This window comes from Brachycentrus maculatus, unplaced genomic scaffold (assembly GCF_059751285.1).
Source record: "Brachycentrus maculatus isolate JH-2025_06_01 unplaced genomic scaffold, ASM5975128v1 h1tg000244l, whole genome shotgun sequence".
In the NCBI taxonomy this organism is placed as follows: domain Eukaryota; kingdom Metazoa; phylum Arthropoda; class Insecta; order Trichoptera; family Brachycentridae; genus Brachycentrus; species Brachycentrus maculatus.
In genome coordinates this window covers 470,116-491,408 of record NW_028280995.1, presented here as the reverse complement: position 1 = coordinate 491,408, position 21,293 = coordinate 470,116, and the positions used below count along the sequence as shown (strand labels likewise).

Sequence of the window (21,293 nt, the reverse complement as noted above, 5' to 3'; positions counted from 1 at the left end):
TATCAAATTTACAGTGAATATAAATATTTAAAATTTCGTCGAAAACACACATAAATATAAAAATATTACGATAAGGGTAAACGCGATCGGTCTGAAACAGTAAAAATCGGAAAATATTTTCATAGGGGTGGTCTGAAAATCAAGATAAAGAAAATTGATTATAAGAATGCATGCTTTTAGTACGTGGGCGATGGGGTCGGCACCCTATTTGTGAAGATTGCATACACGGGGTGCTATTTCGGTTGCGTTTGGGAAGTTTTAACAGCCTTGTCACGAATCACGTGAATAATGTATGCTAATGTACTCTGTCGAACAGAAGCACGGAGGTGTTAGAGGGCATACAATGAACATAATATCGTGTAGAAATATATTGCAGTCTTAACTAAATAATGCGATTGGCTGATAATTTGTTAGTGGTTAAGGACGTTCAACTCAATATTGGTATCTGGAATTTATACTTGATTTTATTAAAAAAAACTATAAAATGGCATTAAAAAAAAGAAACGAAGTATGAAAGAGCTATTCATAAATGGATTATGGAGGTAAGTACATCTGAAATAGATCGCCATCATTCATTCAACCATGTCGTATTTGATTGCAAATCATAAAATAAATTGATATAGTATTATAATAAAAACAATTAATTTAAAATATGCCCTTAGTGAGAGGATTTTATTATAATTTTGTTATTATGTATGTGTATGATAAAATTTATAAATTAATGCCAACATTTCTACCCATACGATTAATGAAATGCATAATAATAAGATTTAATAATAATAATCTGAATGCTACAATGATTAAGGAAACACTTGTTTTTAAACCACTTGTTATTTTTTGTTTCCTTGATCATTGTAACATGTCTTACGACAAAATAAATGCCAAAACAATAAACAAAAAATCTGAATGCTGTTGAAATGTAATCTCTCAAACGAATTTGTGGCAAAATGATATACATAGAATAGATTTTCGAATGGTGAATAAGGAAAAATGCAAGGCTGTAAATAAAAAGCAAAAAATGAGATCAGAATTATGGATAAAATTTAAAAAAATGTTTGTTGAGATGGTTCGGATATGTGAATCGAATGAGTGAAGAAAGAAAGGTAAACAAAATATAAGAGGCGAATGTAGAAGAAAACTTGGCATGATCGAATATTTCAAAAATTTTAATGTGGTCAGAAAAAATATGTCTTCGTAGCTTTTCCTATTTTCCGCCTCCATAGTGTAATTGTTAACGTGTTTGTCTACTAAGCTGAATGTTTCGGGATCAATTTTCAGGGGGGTAAAAATACGAAAGTTTTTTCTCTTCAACATTTATTTAATATTACCCTGGACTAGTATTAGCAACGCAGGATTCTGCCTTCATGTAATTAACAATTAACTTAAAATTACATAAATTTGATGCAGTGCCTTATGCACCATCAGGTGCGTATAAGGGTCAGTAGTAGTAGAAAAGTACAATAGATAGAGACTTGGCTATATGGTAAATAGACATACAGGCGGACCTCATCTTTCGCACGTTTTTTTGTTGTTGCAATAATGCCAAAATTTCCGTGCAGTTGTTTCCCTTTCACACTTTGAAATGCATATGAACCAGATCCGTACTGTGAAAAATGTTAATGAGATGACCGTATTATGGAAGAATGTGGTCAAAATGGAGAACGCATATCTCAATTGCTTAGGGCGATCCATAATAGTACTTCATGTTACAGAACTCTCTATGGAGAGTAGAAAAATTGTAAAATACAACTAACTATTGACAAGTTTATTAAGAAAATATATTTTTTATTCAATATGTAGGTACTTAGTTAGTAAATTTTGATAAATATAAATTTCAAAGTACAATTTTTGATGTTTTTCTTTAAATTTTTCTTTTTTTACATTCCTCTACTTTCGAACATTTAACTTTCGCACACATTTTAAGGAACCAATCATGTGCGAAAGTTGAGGTCCGCCTGTACTGTAATGTGTAAGAAACTCTTACCTTAAAAAAATATTTCTTGATTAAGTAAATATTAATAAAAATAAAATAAAACGAGCGATTCCCAAGTCATGAAAGCGTACTCGTAGGTATATTCTTCGCTAATGGCGCCCGTAACCATTTGCATACGGAAAATTTAAATGAAAACTTAATCTTGTACACCCAGGCGGGGCGCGTAATCCAGACACATTAATTTGTCCCACGTTGATTTGAGTTTTCACATAAAGTGTTCCTCAATTACACTCGACGGCCTCAGCACATTCCTGAGAGGGCCCTAGCCCGCCCTTTGACACTATTACGTTATGAATATTAACAATTTAATACAGGACAGCCCGTGGCAGCAGCCCGTGGCAGGGTACTGCGAGAAGGACATTACGGAACTTCGCGCTTAAAGTTGAAGAAAATAGGAAGGGAAGAAGGAGCGCCTAATAGAGGTGAGGTCACAATAATGGACCATGAATCAGAATTACATATACAGAGTAAATTTGCATACAGCACAAGCAAACTAGAAACGTGCGGTGACTGTTTTAACCCTTTGACTGAGTTTTAATTAAGTTTTTATTTGGAAAAAGGACATTTAAAAAAAATCTGATACAATGTAACCCGGAAAACTAATCTAATTGGGGTCAGCAGCCTATTCGGATTAAGTAAAGTTCGGATTATATGAGGACTTTGTAATACAGTGCATACATCTAGAGAAGTTACGCCCTATGCCGCCTAATATGTATTCTTTTACTTTTAATGTATATATACATTATGTGCAATTTTTTTACATTTTAATATAATATTACAGAACTTGAGTCGCAATACAGGTATAATACTGTATTCTTTATTATATTTTAAATAATTTTTAAACAAAATTAGGTTACGTTACATGTAAAATGGAAATATATATTTGTTTTTATTATTTACAAAAAAACTTCAATTTCATACTATTTCTATGAGCCTAAGCGGCTAAGTATTAGAAATAAGTATCAAATTGTGGGAGAGTGAGTTCGAACCCGGAAACTCTGACTCGAGAGTCCGAGACACTAACCACGGGACCACAATTCGAAACATTTTGGTTGTATTTTCTCATCATGGCTTGAATTCACTCGTATTCTTTTTTAGAAAGTGAGTTATATAGGTTAAAAAAATATTCTTTGATATAATAAATGGCGAATTTATGGTGAGATAATATTTGTATTATATTTTAAACAAGTGTAATTAAAATGAAAATCAACAAACCAATTCCTTCACTAAACCAGAATAATGGGTAATTTGGAATAAATTGTGTAGTGTGTATATGGTAGTAATGAAGTAGAGAAGCACTTTTAAGGCTTCTATTATTTGAAGTTGCTTTAATTATTTATACATTTAAATGTTAATGTGTATGTTATTACCATCTCGTAGGCTTCTGAGCACGTTTTTAAGTACGTTCATATGGTTTCTGAGCACATATAGCATATTTTAAGCATATATTTACGATTATAAGGTTATTTTAGATGCAAAATATAGTTTTCATTTATAGTTTTCTGCTTTTAAAATGAGAAATATATAAAACTAGTTGACGCTGCGACGTTCGTAAAAATTAAAATAATGTCACTAACTAACTAACAATCACAACGCTTTCCCGCAGGGGTAGGCAGAGAAAATAGAGAACCACACCGATCTGTCTTTGAAACAACCTTTGCTTCTTACACATTAATGGATCTCCTCACACTCATTCGCTGATTATTCCGATTTCTGACCTAACCACTTTCAAGTATTTGAAATATTTGATCTTGCCTTATTATCCTCCGTATTTCTCTGCGTCTATTACCAACGATATTCATCATATAAATTTGCTTTACTATTCTTTCTTCAATCATTCGAATCACATGCCCAAACCATCTCAACACACCTTTCTTAATTTTATCGATAATGCTTATTAATGCGATCTTGCAATCTTTCCTTATATCACCATTCAAATATCTATCACACAACGTTTTATAACGTATTTCGACTAGATTCAGTCTACTTTCATCGTTTATTGCCATCTCTATGCTTCACTTCCATACATTATATGTAAAATGCATAAGAGGTAACAGACCCCCAGGAAGACCACCTTAACGATGGAAAAAAAGCTGGTCGTCCACCTCCCGGGAGCGGACTTCGAGAACAGGACACAGTTCTAGCTATAGAAGAAGAAGAAGAAGTAGAATAAGAAGAAGAGAAAGAAGACAAAGAAGAAAAGGAAGAAGACGAAGAAGACAAAAAAGAAGAGGAATAAGACGAAAAAGAAGAAGAAGAAGAAGAAGACGAAGATATGTAGAGTGTTGTGTATATTACGCATACAATCACTCTCACTGTTCCAAGCGACGGGGACTATAATTCGACGATTCGATTGTTCGAATGATTGCGAAATAAAGAATCAATACTATCGGTTTATATTGCTTACTGGTAAGGGAAAATAGGTGATGTGTTCAAGAGTAATCATAAGGAAACGTGTCCTGTCGATGAGAGGCAGTTTTCAGGCTTCTTCAGTCTCGAAATGGTCGCTTAACCAGAATGGATCCCGTCTCTGGGCTAGGAGGCAATGCGGCGGAGGAGGGGCAAAACAGAAATGGTGCCATAAAACTAAGTGCCAGAATGTGTTCGGTTCGATCGTCAAAGTGTACGACCTGAGGACGGCATCGTAAAATCATTCAGAAAAAGGAAAAAAAGACTTACAGCGTTCTTGCGACTGACTCAGTGTTTGCTTCAGTTTACTCGTTTTTTGATTTGCATCAGTCTGAATTTTTTAAAAATACGGGAATCGACGTAAGAAAAATCTCGTTTGACGTCGCTAGAGATTATTAAAACGTATTGATATGGTAAGTTAGTTATATAAAATATGTAACTAACTAACTGTCACGCTAATCTCCACAGGGATAGGCAGAGATAGTAGAATACCCACACGAATCTGTCTTTGCAAACAATCTTCGCCTCTCCTACATTCATGAATCTCCTCATATCATACATACCCGCCGATTATTTCGACTCTTGACCTGACCACTTTATATATTTATGTCTTTTATAGATACAAACATTTTTTACTGTACATATAACGGCCCTTTAGGCATGGCCTGTGTTGAGCCGAAATACTATATTAATACAATATTTTATTTTTATTATTAGTTGTTTTAAAAAAATTATTTTAGATTATATACATTACATACAATATATAAAACAACAATTTACAGTACATGGCATTAACTATTATATGTATATAATAGTTGTTGCCATGCTTGTATATGTATATACATATATATATATATATATATATATATATATATATATATATATATATATATATATATATATATATATATATATATATTTATATATATATATATATATATATATATATATATTTATATATATATATATATATATATATATATATATATATATATATATATATATATATATATATATATATATATATATATATATATATATATATATATATATATATATATATATATATATATATATATATATATATATATATATATATATATATATATATATATATATATATATATATATATATATGCGATTACTTATATAAGTTTCGCTTGAGTTTCATAGGAATAATCTGTACTGAAGTAAGTTTTAATTGAGACGATTAAAATGCTATTTAAAAAATAAAATTCATGATTATTAACATGTACTAATATAACAGTATTTATTGTCAACTAGTTTTAATGTCACTCGCGATAAAAAAAAAATAGTGTCCCTAAAAATATGACACGTATTATTAATTCAATATGATGTCATCTACATATTTTTTCTTTTACTTACCTTAAAAATTAAATAAATTAAATAAAGATTCAAGTTGAATCTTGTTTTTATATGTATGCCATGAACCGAATAAGGCAAGGTTATAAATAAAACTGGAAAATTCTGATTAATAAACACACAGAAAATATAAATATAAAAAAACAACTCTATTCCTTGAAAATGAAATAGGTTCTTTGAAGGCCAGAAAATGTAACGAATTCGCAGTCAGAATAAATAATTTATTTGGCCAAACGTAAATTGGATACACGCAAGAAATTTTTCTTTTGATCTTACTATTAGGTAGCAAATAAAAAATAGTTTACACTTAAACGTGCGGCGAAAGTCGCTTAAATCAAATGGTTGGACGTAATTAATGTTACACCCGATTTCAAAAGGTCCATTAGCCAATAATGCGTGGTTTAATAGGAAATTTATTTCGGTGAAAAACGCGAATAACATTTCCGATTTGTACATTTATATACTGTACATTCCTTGAAAAATAAAACAAAAAAATATCTTAAAATACGTACATTGATATTGTACTCTACAATAGTACTTACTTGCCTGAGAATATTTTTAAAATTATTTTTTACTCGTTTGACATTCTGTAAAAATTCCTAATTAAATTGGTTTAAAAATTGTACCTTTAAATCATTTTAATATTCCGAACCTCATTAACTACTATCTATTTTCAAATGCAAACCCTTTATAATATTTACCCTTCATTTATTCTTTTTTTTAATTTAAATATTTTTTCCAGTGAAAATTAATAAACATACTATAAAAGAAGGATATTCAGTGTTATAATAGAATAATATTTATTTTTTAGGTGTTATAAGAAGATTGTAAATGAGAACACTTGTTTTTCACCACTTGAGTTAAATTTATTTTAACGACTAGTTTCGGAAGCTACAGATGCTTCCATCTTCGGGTATATTTTTGGTATGCGGATCCTTGCTATTTATAATTTGTTTTGTTTCATAACCGCAGCACGTGTGATTTTTTTCGTATGTGAGTTTTTTGATTGCTAGTTCACGGACGGATCGTAAAAATATATGAATATTTTAAAGAAAGACATAAATAAAAGGCCAGACTTTCTTTCTATGCCTTGCATTGTAATGTGTAACTGATATAAAAAGGAACTTTTGAATAACAAATTGCTTCAATTGCCTTTCCTCTACCTTACTACTGATAACTGTATATTATTATTTTATTCATATATCTAGATAAACTTTGACGCTTAGATAATAATCGTTTAAAATTTTTCACTTGATTGGGGCTCTATATAATAAATATTTTAATAGTTTGATTGTACAACAATATGTAGTACAAATCGCTCACTCCTTTCAAGAACGTCAAAATCAAAAAAAAAAGATTTATCAGGAGAACGTTTTTAAAGTTTAAAAATATAATACAATGTATTAAAAATAAATTTCAACAACTTATTTAACTTTTTACTGTGCAACAGATCTTTTTAGGTAAAACCTGAAGGTTTTTTCTCAATTTGAAAAATATTTAGCATATTAAAAAAAATAATTGAATCATACCCTTTCTTCAAAATGCAAAAACAACACTTTCTGGCCTGTAGCGGGTAAATATTAAGTTAAAAATATGCCTCTTTTGTTGGGATATAGTACATTTTCTGGGCATTCCGAAAACACGCACAACTGTAAATTGACGATTTTTGATTTATGACGTTCTTGAAAGGAGTGAGCGAAATGTACCTATTGATACGTTGATTGGAATGTATAACATCTTAGGAATAAACTTGGCAGTTTTCTTTTACGTAATTCAATGCAAAAAAGATGACTCACTAGATAATATAACAAAAATTAAGCACTCGTGTAACCATATGAGTTTAATTTCATTACACACGGCTAGTTTCGAAAACTAACAGAAGTTTTCATCTACAGGAGAAAAGTAAAAAGAAAGTATGTCATTCCACAAAGTCAATGCCGACGGCATATAAATAATACAAAAATTTAACATTAAGTAATTCATTGAAATAAAATAAGAAACTAGTTGATGAAAAAAACTATGTTTTTGTTTATTTCGATAATCATCGAAAAGTTAGTCTAATTTAAAGTCCTGAACTTTAATTTAAAGTTCAGGGATTCGTGTGAATTGTTTTAAATAAGTCCCCATGAATCTTTATTGCCTGTTACAAAAATCGTGCAAAATTTTCTCTAGAAAGTAAGGAGATATTAGGGGAACGAAAGGTGAGGAATCAGAAAGTTCCCAAATTCATTACCAACTGTTACTTAACTTCGACAGCTGTGAGAAAATTGTATCAAAAAGCCTATTCTTAAATGACTCGAAGCCATTTACATAAAAAGCGTAAATTTCTTTTCAGTTTTTTGGCAGTTCGAAGTGACTACGTCTTGTATAATAAGGCTCCTCGGCGTATAATTTATCGAATCTATTACAGGGTGTAACGCTTGTGCAATTAGTGAAATATACTTCTGGATTAGACATTATAATACTTTAAAGAAATAAGTAAAAATCTTATATTCTGTAAAAGAAATTGAGATTTTTTAAACCTTCACTTGCTTATGAGTGATATTTGCTCTAAAAAATAAAATACATTGTAATAATCAAATGTAAAGAAATGATTTATTTCTCAATAGTAAAATAACATATTATTATTATTACCAGCTTTAAGCTGGCAATAATAATAGCTTTAAGCTGTTGTTAAGCTTTAAGCTTGTTTAACAACAACAACAAAAACAATCGAACACCATAACACCAAGATTATAATAGTAAAAAATATATCAATCTTATTTCTTGTTCTTGAATTTATTCATTGCAATTTTTTTTTAATTATAATATATAAAATAAGGGCATTAAATATTTAAATGAGAATATGAATAGATCTTACACATTTTTGTATTATGTCGACTAACATATTACAAGTGTATATAAGTGTATCCACATGTATTTTCACCATTGAATAGTGAATAAGTTAGTGATTACTGATAAATAAGTATGTTAAAAATATATTCCATTGATGTATATATTTCAAAAACTTCATTTAAAGTGTTAACTCAATAGTAGGTTACCACTTGATGTTGAGGAAAGTATAAGAATGTAATTAATTGAGTATGTTAATGTATATTTCAAATATGAATTCATGTACATACCCAATATAGCATTAAAAAGGTAAGAAGATATCTATAGGGGAAAAAACTAGTAATGCAATCAATTCGCAGTCGTATGTGACAACAGAGAGAAGGCACAAAAGTTTTTCCACAGTAAAATATGGTATCCTTTTTAGTAAATACTTTTGTCTCTAGCGATTTTCCCCTCATTAGTATTGTATGTACATAGAGACATTATAATATGGAGAGATTTTCTTATAACACTATTATATCCAATCTACATAATGCCTTAATATAAAAGAAGAGATTTTTAAATTTTATTTTAGAAAATTGAAATTTGATGAGGTAAGGTAGGTACATGGCGTCGGCCACCCACTACTTTTATGAAATATCAAAAATAATTGCATTAATTTGCCAATTTTATTATTCTAAAACTGGGCCGCTTCGAAGAGTTACTTTATGCTAGAGTAGTTAAAAAAAAACACAAATAATATTTGGACAAAAATCACTACCAGTCAAAAAAAAATCTGGAAAATATGAGAAAAAAACGTCGAAAGATGTGAAGCTCCTAAGCTTTTTTGTCGTGATGCGATTCAGCGGATTTTTTGTTCATCAGCCTAGCTAAAAATCTTGCATGGTGATGCTAAAATTTTGAATTTTTATTGCATTGTCATCCCATGCTATCAAAAATCTGTATTTATTTGGATCCCGTACTACATACGGTAACTAATTTGCTTTATTAACCAAGTGTGGAAAGCAACACCACCAGAAAGCAAGCTTTGAATTTTTAGCCAAGTCAAAAATTGTACATCTGATTTATGTATATAATACATATGTAGCATACAGGGGATTCAGATAGCAATTTGTTTGTCTAGATTTTTCACTAATGAAACACATGAGATTATAGTAACTTTAAACATAAAGGTTTAACCCATTTATAAACTAAACTTATAATGTTGGAGCCTACGTAGAAATATAATAAGCGGTGTTGCATAAATCGTAGCTATAATTGACAGTCACTTCGATGCTACGTTATTAAAAAAAAGATTCAGTGGGTTTAGAAAGTATACTATTCGATCTTAGTGGAGTCACTCAATCTATAAAATGGCGAATTTAATCCAATTAATTTTATTAATTTGCTGCTGCATTAGACTGCTGCATGAACAGGAAAAAAACAAAGTTAATTATCAATTTACTTAGCTTAAAATATCAAAGTATTTTCAATGTACGTTGATGGGCCACTTGCTACAGCGATGGGTCAGGTTGAAGTGATATTTAACTTGATTCTGGTCCACGTACTTCTGATGTAAACGTACTCGATTAAATACATACATGCTTTTCATGGTACAAACGTGATGCGGGTATCTACGGGTACAGTTGACAATAAAGGACTAAGGACAAACGCTTTCTTCATTATTCATACATTGTTGTCTGAATGTGATATCCATTGCACCCCATAAATCTTATTTAAGAAGCTTTGAACGTAGTAAAAGAATCGTGGGATAATTCCGACCGGCCGAGAGAGATTGTAAGTGACGAAAAACATTAATTAACGTCGACATCGAAATAAGAAGGGATCAAAATCGAGATTGTTATTTCGACAAGTTTTTATCTTGTTTTTATTGTCTTATGATGAAGAGCTTAAGAGACGTTTTTTTTAAAATATCAAATTACGTAAAAAATTTCGATCACTTTTTAGTTCAGACTAGAAATTGCTACTACAATTATTATTTTGTTCATAGGATTCAGAATTTAACCTGTAATATCTTTTGGACCAGTCATACTGGTTTACTAAAAGATATTAAAATTGTGTTACTAATACTACAATGAAGCAAACTAACTAAGCATCACGCCGCTTCCTCGCAGGGGTAGGCAGAGAATAAAAAAAACGCTACACCAATCTGTATTCGCAAACAATCTTCACCTCTTTCACATTTATGCTTCTCCTCATTTAACATTTATCCCCCGATTATTCCAACTCCTGACTTGATCACATTCAATTTGAAATAATCGATCATTATAAGTTTTCTTCGGTCTTCCTTTGTTATACATAATTTCCAATTACATTAGCCTACATTTCTTTCTTTGAATGTTATTTCGTTACACATTCGATCACTTTTATTGTGCATTTAGTAGATATTTCTAGCATATGCGACTGAAAGATAGTTCAGAAGTGTAGTATTTAATCATGGGAGCTTTTATATTACACAGGCTTAAAGCTTTGGGACTACGATGAACTTGACATGTTACGAGGGTAGTCAATTTATTTATTGTTCAAATTGCTGTTGAACAACAAAAATCGAAACGTCAGAACCAGAATACGCACAAAAATAAGCATAATATTGGCATAAAATGGTATGTCATTTGCCACCTACTGTGCATTGCTATCTTTGCCTTGTGCTTTATTTTTTAATTTACACTAATGATTAAAAAAAAATAAACGATATTTTACAAATAACAAATTTATTATTCTTCTTCTTCTTCTTCTTCTGGCCTGTTTTTATGAGAGATAAGCATCCTGTAATGTCGATTCCTCACATTCGTTTGAGAGATCGTCTTTCGAGTGCATTCAGTCTACTTTCATGATTATTATGCCAAGTTCATGCTTAACTTCTATATAAGTTTTTTTTATTTTATTTTATTTTATTTTTATTTATTCGGGAATTGTACAGCTTACATATAAAAAAATGATATAAAACAATAGTTACATTAACAATAATAAACATTACATTACATTGAACGCGTTCGTCTTTGGGGTACTCTAAAATTAATACGGGCTACTAGGTCAGGGGAATCAATTTTGTTGGAAAGGATCTTGGTGAGCAACATCAAGTCAGCCACGGTTCGTCTATCAGAAAGAGTTTGCAATTTATAAAAAGCGCATGCTTCACGGTAATCCTGAAAATTTAGGTGAGATCTACGATTTAAATTTTTTACGAAAAGTTTTTGGATTCTTTCAATTTTATCCGAGTGTACTTGATAATAGGGTGACCAAATAGGAGATGAAAATTCAAGAATACTACGCACGTAGGAAAAATAAAGTAGTTTCAAAGAGTTAATATTTACAAAAGGCTTACAGGTTCGAAGTAAGAATCCAAGTGTTTTATATGATTTATCAATGATGCTTTCTATGTGTGTAGTATAATTAAGTTTACTATCAAGAAGGATGCCTAGATCACGAACCGTTTGTACAGACTTGATGTTACTGTTATTGAGATTATATGTGTAATCAATAGTGTTGACCTTTCTATTAAATGATATTTTCATGCATTTATCAGAATTTAGAGATAACATGTTGATTTTACAGTACTCAGACAGTCTCGAGAGGTCTTCTTGCATTTTTAGACAATCATGAGGACTTCTTATGTTCGAATACACCTTCATATCATCAGCGTACATAATAAATTTAGAATTAAGAAAACATTTCCCAATGTCATAAACGTAAATATTGAATAAAAGAGGCCCCAGGTGACTGCCTTGAGGAGCACCCGAAGGAAGTAGGGAGAAATTAGAGGAATGTCCGCCAACAACTACTGCCTGACTTCTCTTATGGACATAGGACATGAGCCACTCAAGGAGATCACTATGAATTCCAATTGATGCTAATTTATTTACAAGTATCGAGTGATTGACTCGATCGAATGCCTTGGAATAGTCAGTGTAAATCACGTCTGATTGGGATCCCATGGCCATATACTCAGTTACGTCAGTTGTGAAAAGTGCTAAATTTGAGAGTACTGAACGATTTCGCATGAAGCCATGTTGTTCATCCGGGATGTGAAAAACAACATCGTGCAACAAGTGCTTATAAATAAGTAGTTCAAATATTTTACCGAAGACCGGTAATATCGAGATGGGTCTATAGTTTTCGACTTTATGCTTACTTCCACCTTTATGCACAGGAATAATAAGTGCCTTTTTCCAATTGTCAGGAAAAATGCGTTCTTTCAAAGATCGATTGAATAATATTGAGAGTGGAGTAGCCAGTTGTTTAGCGCATTTAACCACAAATAATGGAGGTATTTTGTCGTGACCAGCACCTTTGTTAACATCTAATGTTTTTAATGTTACAAGCACGTTAGTACTTGAAATAGTAAAAGAAGATTTAAAAGAATTACATGTTTGTTGTAAAGGTATATGCATATCATATACTTCAGTTGAGTCACTTTCAGTATAGACGGAGTTGAAGTATTTAGAAAAATTGTCAACGACTTCCTGGGCATTAGTAGATTCTTGATTTTGGTATTGCATGTTTAATGGGATATCGTTGGAGTTGCGTTTACTTTTCACGTAGGACCAAAAAGACTTAGGGTCATTTAAGATAGCTTGTTCACAATCAAGAATAAATTTCTGGAAACATTCCTTTTGGACTTTTTTTTGTCTAGTTCGGAGTAAGGCAAAGGTTTCGTAATCACGAGCATTATTGTAATTTTTCCATTTTTTGTGGTATTTAGATTTCTCTTTAATTATTTTAATAAGTGATGGGCTGTACCAGCGAGGGTAAGAGTTATTTTTTAGTATTTTGAGTGGTGAAAATTCATCAAGAATACCCTTGATAGACAAATAGAACTCGTTAAGAGCAGAATTTACACAAATGCAGTTAGAAAATTTTTGAGCCCAGTTTATAGTAGAAAGACTGTTATTGATAAATTCGTATTGTGCGCGTTTGAAGTTATATGTTACGTGCTCTACAGAAGGTATTGGTGAAACGATCAGAGCATTTATATCGATTATGAGAGCTGGGTGATGACCGTCTTCTTTTACTAACGTGACGTCGCTGTGCTGAACTCTGAGTTGCAGATTATTAACAAGCACTAAATCAAGTATACGACCGTTTACGTTAGCTATGTCGTTGTACTGGCGCAGGTCAGAGAGTGACATTTTTTTCCAAATTACATTGAATCTGACGTCTGTAGAAACATATTTTATTGATTTCTTCTTCATTAAAATCTTTATTTCACACCACTCAATGGTGCAAAGGGCACTGCTTCGTATTGACGCATATATTGTATATTTTTATCGTTGATTGCATGAAAGGAAGGCGATCAGTACTGGGCTCTTTATACCAATTCAGAATGGTATTAAATCAATTTTAGAGTGAAAATCTCTTATCTTTATTTCAAAACCCTAGGGAAAACCCTAGGAAATTCCCTAGGGAATAGGGAATAGGGGAAATGAAGGGAAACCCTTTATTTCAAAACCGTTTAGCTACTATACTGGACCTCCAGCATAGTAGCTAAACGTGCTTTCAAAACAAATAAACAAAAAATACAAATTGCATCTACCTAACTAAAAATAAGCATTGATTAAAGAAAATCGTATAAAGAAGATTTAGTGTACGGCGTTACAAACTATAGTATGTATGACTATACTATTTTCACCCAATGGTGCATAGGGCATTGTATCGTCTAGAAATGTTTCCATATTCATCAAATTGTAATGAACTTAAAAGGTATTTTTTTCAATTGGAGTATCCTACAAATTTGATGTATTTCAAAAAAAATAATGGTGTGTTAGGAAATATATTTGTAAAGCTCAAAAGTATTAGCCTCGGGATTCAACACGCGACTAAATGGTTATGGTCATAATATAATATCCTTCTAATGGACGAAGAGCTTTGGTACTTAGTTAGGCTGCCCTTCGTTGTGTAGGTACTAGAACTACACGTTATCTGAGGATATAGGGCCTATTATCTACTTCGGGTTCCTTGGGAGTGAAGTATAAAGGGACCGCCGGGGCCGGCTAGGATGGTTTATTGAAAATTTAGATGGACGGGGGCCAATTAATGATTGAAATAAAATTAGGATAAGATTAATGCTCTTTATGTTGAATTATGTATCGTGGAATGCGTGAAGAATGGGGGGCGTTGGTTGAAAAAGTTGTGTATAAATGTGAGATTCTTTAGCACTTGGGTTTTTAGCTTTTTCATAAGGTACTTGTAATGCCTCTAATATTTTCAATTATTGATAATTAAAAGGATTATGAAAAGTTCTTTAAGGTGGTATAGAAATGTGGAGCAAATGAATAACGAGGGAATGACTTAGGAAGTATATTTGGTAAATGTGAACGAAGACGTCCGAAAAAGACTTCAATAGATCAGAATCAATTAGAACCTAAAATCTGTGGTGTCAAAGGTCTAAGTAATCGGAGGATATGTGTGTTTAGAAGTATGGATGTGAAAGAAGCTAGAATTGTATGTCAGGGCAAAAGAATGGGGCGTTCCATCCTCTCTGCCCATGGAGAACATGGCGTAATAAAAAAAAAATAGTAAAACCTATAGTTTTGCAAAGAAATTTGGGGAAATATTGAGTATTTATTTATATTTTCTACCTAAATTAATGAATTAAAAATGGAAAACGTAGTTTTTTAAAAGAATAATACAAATTAATTCATGAAATCAAGCATGAACTTATAAAGAGACCGAGTAATCAAAAATAATAAAGATATAACAAGATGTAAGGAAAATAAGGTTGGCTAAGATTGTGACGACAGATGTGTGTACTATATTAAGTAGTACGTAATTTTCAGAGCCTGAGCTACAATATTTTTCAACGTAGGAATGCGTAAGGAAATAAAGAAAATGAACAACTCGAAATAAAATATTAGCTGGCACGCCTCATAAATTTGAGGTTATTGATACAAAACGATTCGTGGGTGTTAGCCCTTTGCATTCCCCTGCCCTTTGCTCTGATGGATGGACGCGTAGTGCGCATAAAGAGGACATTGCATAAATATACTTAATGTAATAGGAATCGCACAGGAAAGAATTATTACCCGCCTTATAGAGAAGATTTATATTTGACAAGGATTTATGCGAGGATAAAGATCATTCCAGCGCTTAAAAGCGCCAGTGCTAACACAAATTCTGCGTTTAGTATACGATGAAGTATTTTTTAATGACTTAAAAAAAAGTAAAAATGCATCACTATATCAGTGACTCAAAAGTAAAACGTATATCAATAATACGTTTTAAAAATATTTTTTTGATAAATTTTATATCAACTCACTAACTAATTAACCATCACGCCGCTTCCCCGCACGGGTAGGCAGAGAGAATCGAACGCCACACCATTCTGACTTTGCAAACATTATTCGCCTCTTCTACATTCATGCATCTCTTCATACATACCCGACGATTATGACGACTCCTGACCCAGCCGCTTTCAAGTATTTGACATACTATTATATCATAATTTTCGTAAAATACTACCTCAAGGGCGCTTAACTAATATTCTGATTATTTTTTAATTTATTCATGTCGCATATTTAAACATTTTTAACGCATTTGTAAAATCACATTCTTCTTGAAAAAGAAATAAATATCATTGTATACTTAAAACCAATTTTCCTTCTCTCCTAAAATTTCTTTATTTTTGACCTTTGGTTTTGCTTTGGGACGGCTAATATTTTTAGGGAATTAAAATATATAATAAAATAAAGTAAATAAATTGATATACATTCATTTCTAAAATAAATTCTTCAAAACGATAAGTTTTGCTCAGGATAATGATAATATTTCAAAATTAAGATAATATATTGCAGCTCTTAATTCAATATTCTTTCTCGTATTATGCAACTCCAAGCTAATGGTTGGTAATTATCGTGGCAATCGTTACTTTGTCTAAAAACACTCTTTAAACAGCGACTTAGTGCTACAGTGGAACCACTATCTCAAGTTTTTAAGTCAGAATATACCATTTCTTATGCTGCGTTTATATTCGACTTTGCTTCGTGATATAAAATGTATTATTTCGAATTTCTTTCTTCTCATAAAATAGCCAAAGTACTCTTACTCTCTTTTCTGTAGTCTCAACTCCTCTCTTTTTTGTTTTGAATTCTGTAAGTCTGTTATATTTTGAGGATTCTTCTACAGCACCAATTTCGAATACTTCAATTTACTTTGTGGTAGTTTGGATGAGAGTCCAGCTTTTGACGTTAGAGAACATACCATATATAGAAACCTACATGAAAACATGTATTGAATGAGGTTGAAGATTTAATACTAAGGAGGTCAGTATTTTAAAGAGGCAGATTTTTGGCATTTCTACCCTGACTTTGATCTCTTGGGAGTAGTTTCACTGGTCACTAAGCCAAAAGCCCAGATATTTATATTGATGTAAGTGATATTCATGTTTGGTTTGAGACGCACTTATTTTCAGTATTTTTCTTCCATTAATCTATTTAATTTGATATAAAATTAAGAGAATATACAGATAACTATAATTTTTTTATCCTAAGAATACTTTTTGAGTATGCTTGTGAGATTTTGGACCGATCACGAATCAAGAGAGCCAATTTCCTAGATGGATGCCTTGTTAAATTACTAACAAGGATATTATCCTGCGATTTCGATTTATTATTCACGTCTGATTCTTGATTTCGGAGAAGGGACAATCTACCTGACTGAATTCAAATTCCTCGCAAATTACTAAGAATACTATTATAAGCACGATCATCCAAATCTGAGAAATCGTACTTCAGTACATACGTTTCGTCCTATGAATACTGAATCGATAGAAGTCAATATCAGCTTACAAATCAGTTGTCAAGTATTACATTCAAACATGAATAACAAGTACGTTCAATGAAAGATATATTTATTTGGATTTAACTCACAGCTTTATAAAAATAACGTAACGCTCTGTTGACCAAAAATACTGTTAATAAAAAAATAACCCGATAGATGTCCATTAGATTCAACAGAAAATAAATTCGTCATGCGACATTTAGCAAGAGGTATTGAAGTGGAATATGTTTGCGTCGTTACTATTAACGTGTAAATAATAATAAGTACATTTTTGATCTACATTATCTAGAAATTTGTATTAAAAAATATCACATGTATAAAAAAGAGTTATTACTCACCAGAAAGTCCCGCCTTGTTGATGCTATTGGAACTGGAAAATCCGGGAATCTTCTTCCACGCCTTTTTACTCCAGAACCCTCCAGATTTCTGAGACGAGTTTGAATCGTTAGCACCGTTAGTGATTTTGGTTGACAAAATATTATCATCCGATTTCCTGGAGCACGTGTTGACGCAATCACTGGGACGCAGTTCCTTGTGATCTCTCGGATCCACAATCTTCACTCCTCTGCCAGAGCCATAGATGACCGCCGGAGGAGACGCTCTTGGTAAACTGAGTGATCCCCTCGGCTTGTATCTGAGGCTCCCGACGTAACTAGCACCACTACTGCTTCCACTGAAGCCGCTATCCAAATCTGGAGGATGACAGCTTGCTGGCGATAAGAGCTCGTCCGTTGGTCCTACCCTCAGTAGCTCTTCTAGGTTGTCTCCTCCTTCCGCTTTTTCCGAATCCGGGGATTCAGATTCCGGCATTAACATCGCTTCGACGGACAAGTTTAATTCGCCTAATATCCTCTTATGCCTATTTTCTACCCTCCTAACTTCTTCCTCTACGATACTTTGACTTAATGATATCATTGACTGCTGGTGTGCCGTTCTGTGTTTCTGGCATGAATTTCTCGACCCGTCCGTAATTTCTTCGTAAATATTCTCTTCGGTGCCATACCTGGTTAGATACGTATGTCTAACTGTTCGTTCTTTTGGTAATAGACTTTTTGGTATATTTATCGGTGTCTTCTGACAGCAGTTGGTTCTGGATGACCCAGGAGCGGAAGAACTAAGTCTGCGCGCGTTAGCTCCCGGCTCATAGTATGCGTAAGAGTAATCTCCGGGTTCGAACCTCTCCATCGTTGCTGCAATGTTATCTCTATTCCATTGGACGGAACTCTCTTTTTGAGATGCCGATAGGGCCGCAAATCTTGCGGGTAAAATTTCGTCTAAATCCCTCGCGCATCTTTCGTCTAAAGATAGGATGCTATCTTCGTCTTCTTTGTATTGTTGTAAATTTTTACCTAAGTACTTTTTGTTGTAATTTTTATGGTTGCACTCGTTCGGCGATCCCTCATCTTTGGGAGGGAAATTGTGAACTTCGACTGTCGTTAAAATGTGTTCGTCGGCCAAGTAGGACTGGCACATTCTTCCATCTTGCGCCGGCTCCGATGCGGAATGGAGATGATGGTGCCTGTGGTGGCCGAAGGTTTTCGACTTCTGAACGTCGTCGGAGTAGCACTTGGAATGATTTACTTGACCGTGTCTAGAGCTCGTGGCGAAGTGGTTTCTTTCGAAGATCCTTCTGTCGCAGGTGAGGTCTAGGTAATTTCTGCGGTTGAAACCCTGGCAGTCTTCCTCTCGGTCATGGCAAGAGTTCTGGTGGTGGTTGTAGGCGTCCTCCCGGAGGCACTCTTGGAGGTCATACTCCCTGGGGTCGATGCGGTCGTCCTCTGGGACGTTGTTGTTGTGGTTGTGGTGCGGCGGCGGGTGGTGAGGGGGAGGAGGGAAGTGCAGCAGGGGGCGGCAGGGGGCCTGCTGGCCGGGGTGCGGGGCGGGGGGTGGCGGGTAACGAGCGCAGTAGAGCGCCTCGGCCTCATCCACAGGTGACATGACGCGGCGCCCGCAGCGCTGTTCCATCGCGCATCTTATGACAGAAACTGAAACAAAAAAATCAATTTGAGTAAACATGTATTAAAATTACCGGTCCTCCTCTTCTTAAAATTAGCTCCTAAAATTACCGGTCTTAAAATCCTCGAAAGATATCTAGGTGAAGACCTGGTTCGAAAACATGGCCTAGGTGACGTTGTCCATGACAGAAGGACCTACAACCTGAGGAAGAGGAGAGCTGATCCTAGCAGTCTACAAAGACGATAAGCTGGGATGTAGCCAGGAAGAAGATGTATTAAAATTACAATTATTTTTCTACCCCGAACATTTGCAAATATCTTTGCAATGTTCCGTGTCTGTCTGCTGCGCTGGTTGGGGTTGTGTAGGCGTCTGTATACCGGCCAAAGTCGGTTGAAATCAAATCTAGCTGACTAACTGAACTAACTACTAATTCCCTTCACTGCCTACACTGGTACACTTCCAGAAAATTTGGTGGTGGTTTTACAAACTTGTATTTATTTAGATTGGCAGTTACAGGGAAATGGGATGCTTTTAAATATCGATTCACAGTAAAATCGGGACACGATTTTGTTTAAAAATTTCAATAAATTTATCAACTTTAGTTCATAACAGAAAAAAATTGCTTTGCTAGAGAAGGTCTGTCAGGAAGCCTAGATGCTTCTGTATCAGATCTGGGAATGCGGTGGCACAGCTTTCAATAGCCTGAACATTGCACCAGGAAAGGTTTATCCTACTATAGTAAAGCATGTACAGATCATAAAAACAATAGTCGCATTCCTTTGTAAGCACTTGAAGTCGTTGTTCTCGCATCTTGGTGAAGAAAATATCATTAGCGCTCGTTCCCGCCTTTAACAAGCCGAAATAATATTTAATTATTTTTTTATTTCAATACACCATTACCGGCGCTTCCCCATGCATTAAAATATCTAATTTTTCATGACTAATGATTCGTTTCGAAATGATGACTGACAAATGACGAGTGGGCTACGTCACGTAAAAAATGACGGATGAACTGTTACAAAATTAAACGTAACGAAATTCTTAATGGACAACGAGTTAAAAAGTTTTTTGTTACTGTTGTTTTGTTTGGGGTTTGTCGTTGAACGGTAACGGGAGTTACTTAAATCCGACTTCAAAAGAATTTCAAGCATTAAATGAATTTATTTATTTTATTGATATCTCAACATAGATGAAGAAGAATATGGAAGTTTGGGTATTTACAACGCTTAACATTCGCCATTCTACCCATGATTATCAACCACGCCACTAAAAGTTCGTAAGTTGTATTTATCCTTCAATTAATAGCTTTTTTCACATACAAGTTCTCAGCATCATTTATGGTTGATTTGAAAATGTTTTATTTAATTATTTAGAAGAGACCTTCACAAAATTTATGCAACATTTTTACAGAATTATTTTACATACCAGAAGACGCTTTGAATACATGATTTTAATTCTTAATGCCCAATATACGATAAATCGCAGAAAATAATTTTGTATAATACAAATTACATTTGACGTAATTGAATGGTTTTCTTAAAACACTGTTTTTGTATTGAAAAAATAAATTTTTCTTCGAAATAAATAGTTCTTGGTTCAAAGAGTTATTGGAAGATAAGGAGTTGAAAAAAAATCATAAAAATATTTTTTCAATATTTAGGCTAAAAAAAGTAATATTCCAATATATGTTTATTCTAAAAAAAATAATGCGTGCGTAAACATATTTGACCTCTAGCACATCCGTCCGCGTTCTGAATATGAAGATTGCGATTTCCCCTAAGCCAGAACATTATGAACAAACGTGGCTTATTTTTCCAGCAATGTCGTAAACACTGCACACTGTATGTAAGTGATATAAGACGCATATGAGTGCCGCTGTGATCTGTTTGATAAGAATATCATGTAAAAATGCATGACAGTGTTAAACCACCGTGTTTATAGGTTA

General features: G+C 33.1%; 1 protein-coding gene across 2 annotated transcripts in view; it reads right to left on the bottom strand.

Moving 5' to 3' along the window:
• The window catches only part of LOC148306279 (uncharacterized), a 441,109-nt gene that overhangs the window by 107,499 nt on the left and 312,317 nt on the right, over positions 1–21,293 (bottom strand). For both annotated transcript variants that reach the window (XM_088265309.1, XM_088265310.1), the window contains exon 2: positions 17,731–19,377. In XM_088265309.1, the coding sequence (XP_088121435.1) occupies positions 17,731–19,357 (1,627 nt within the window). In that variant the 5' untranslated portion in view covers positions 19,358–19,377. The remainder of the gene's footprint in view (positions 1–17,730; positions 19,378–21,293) is intronic.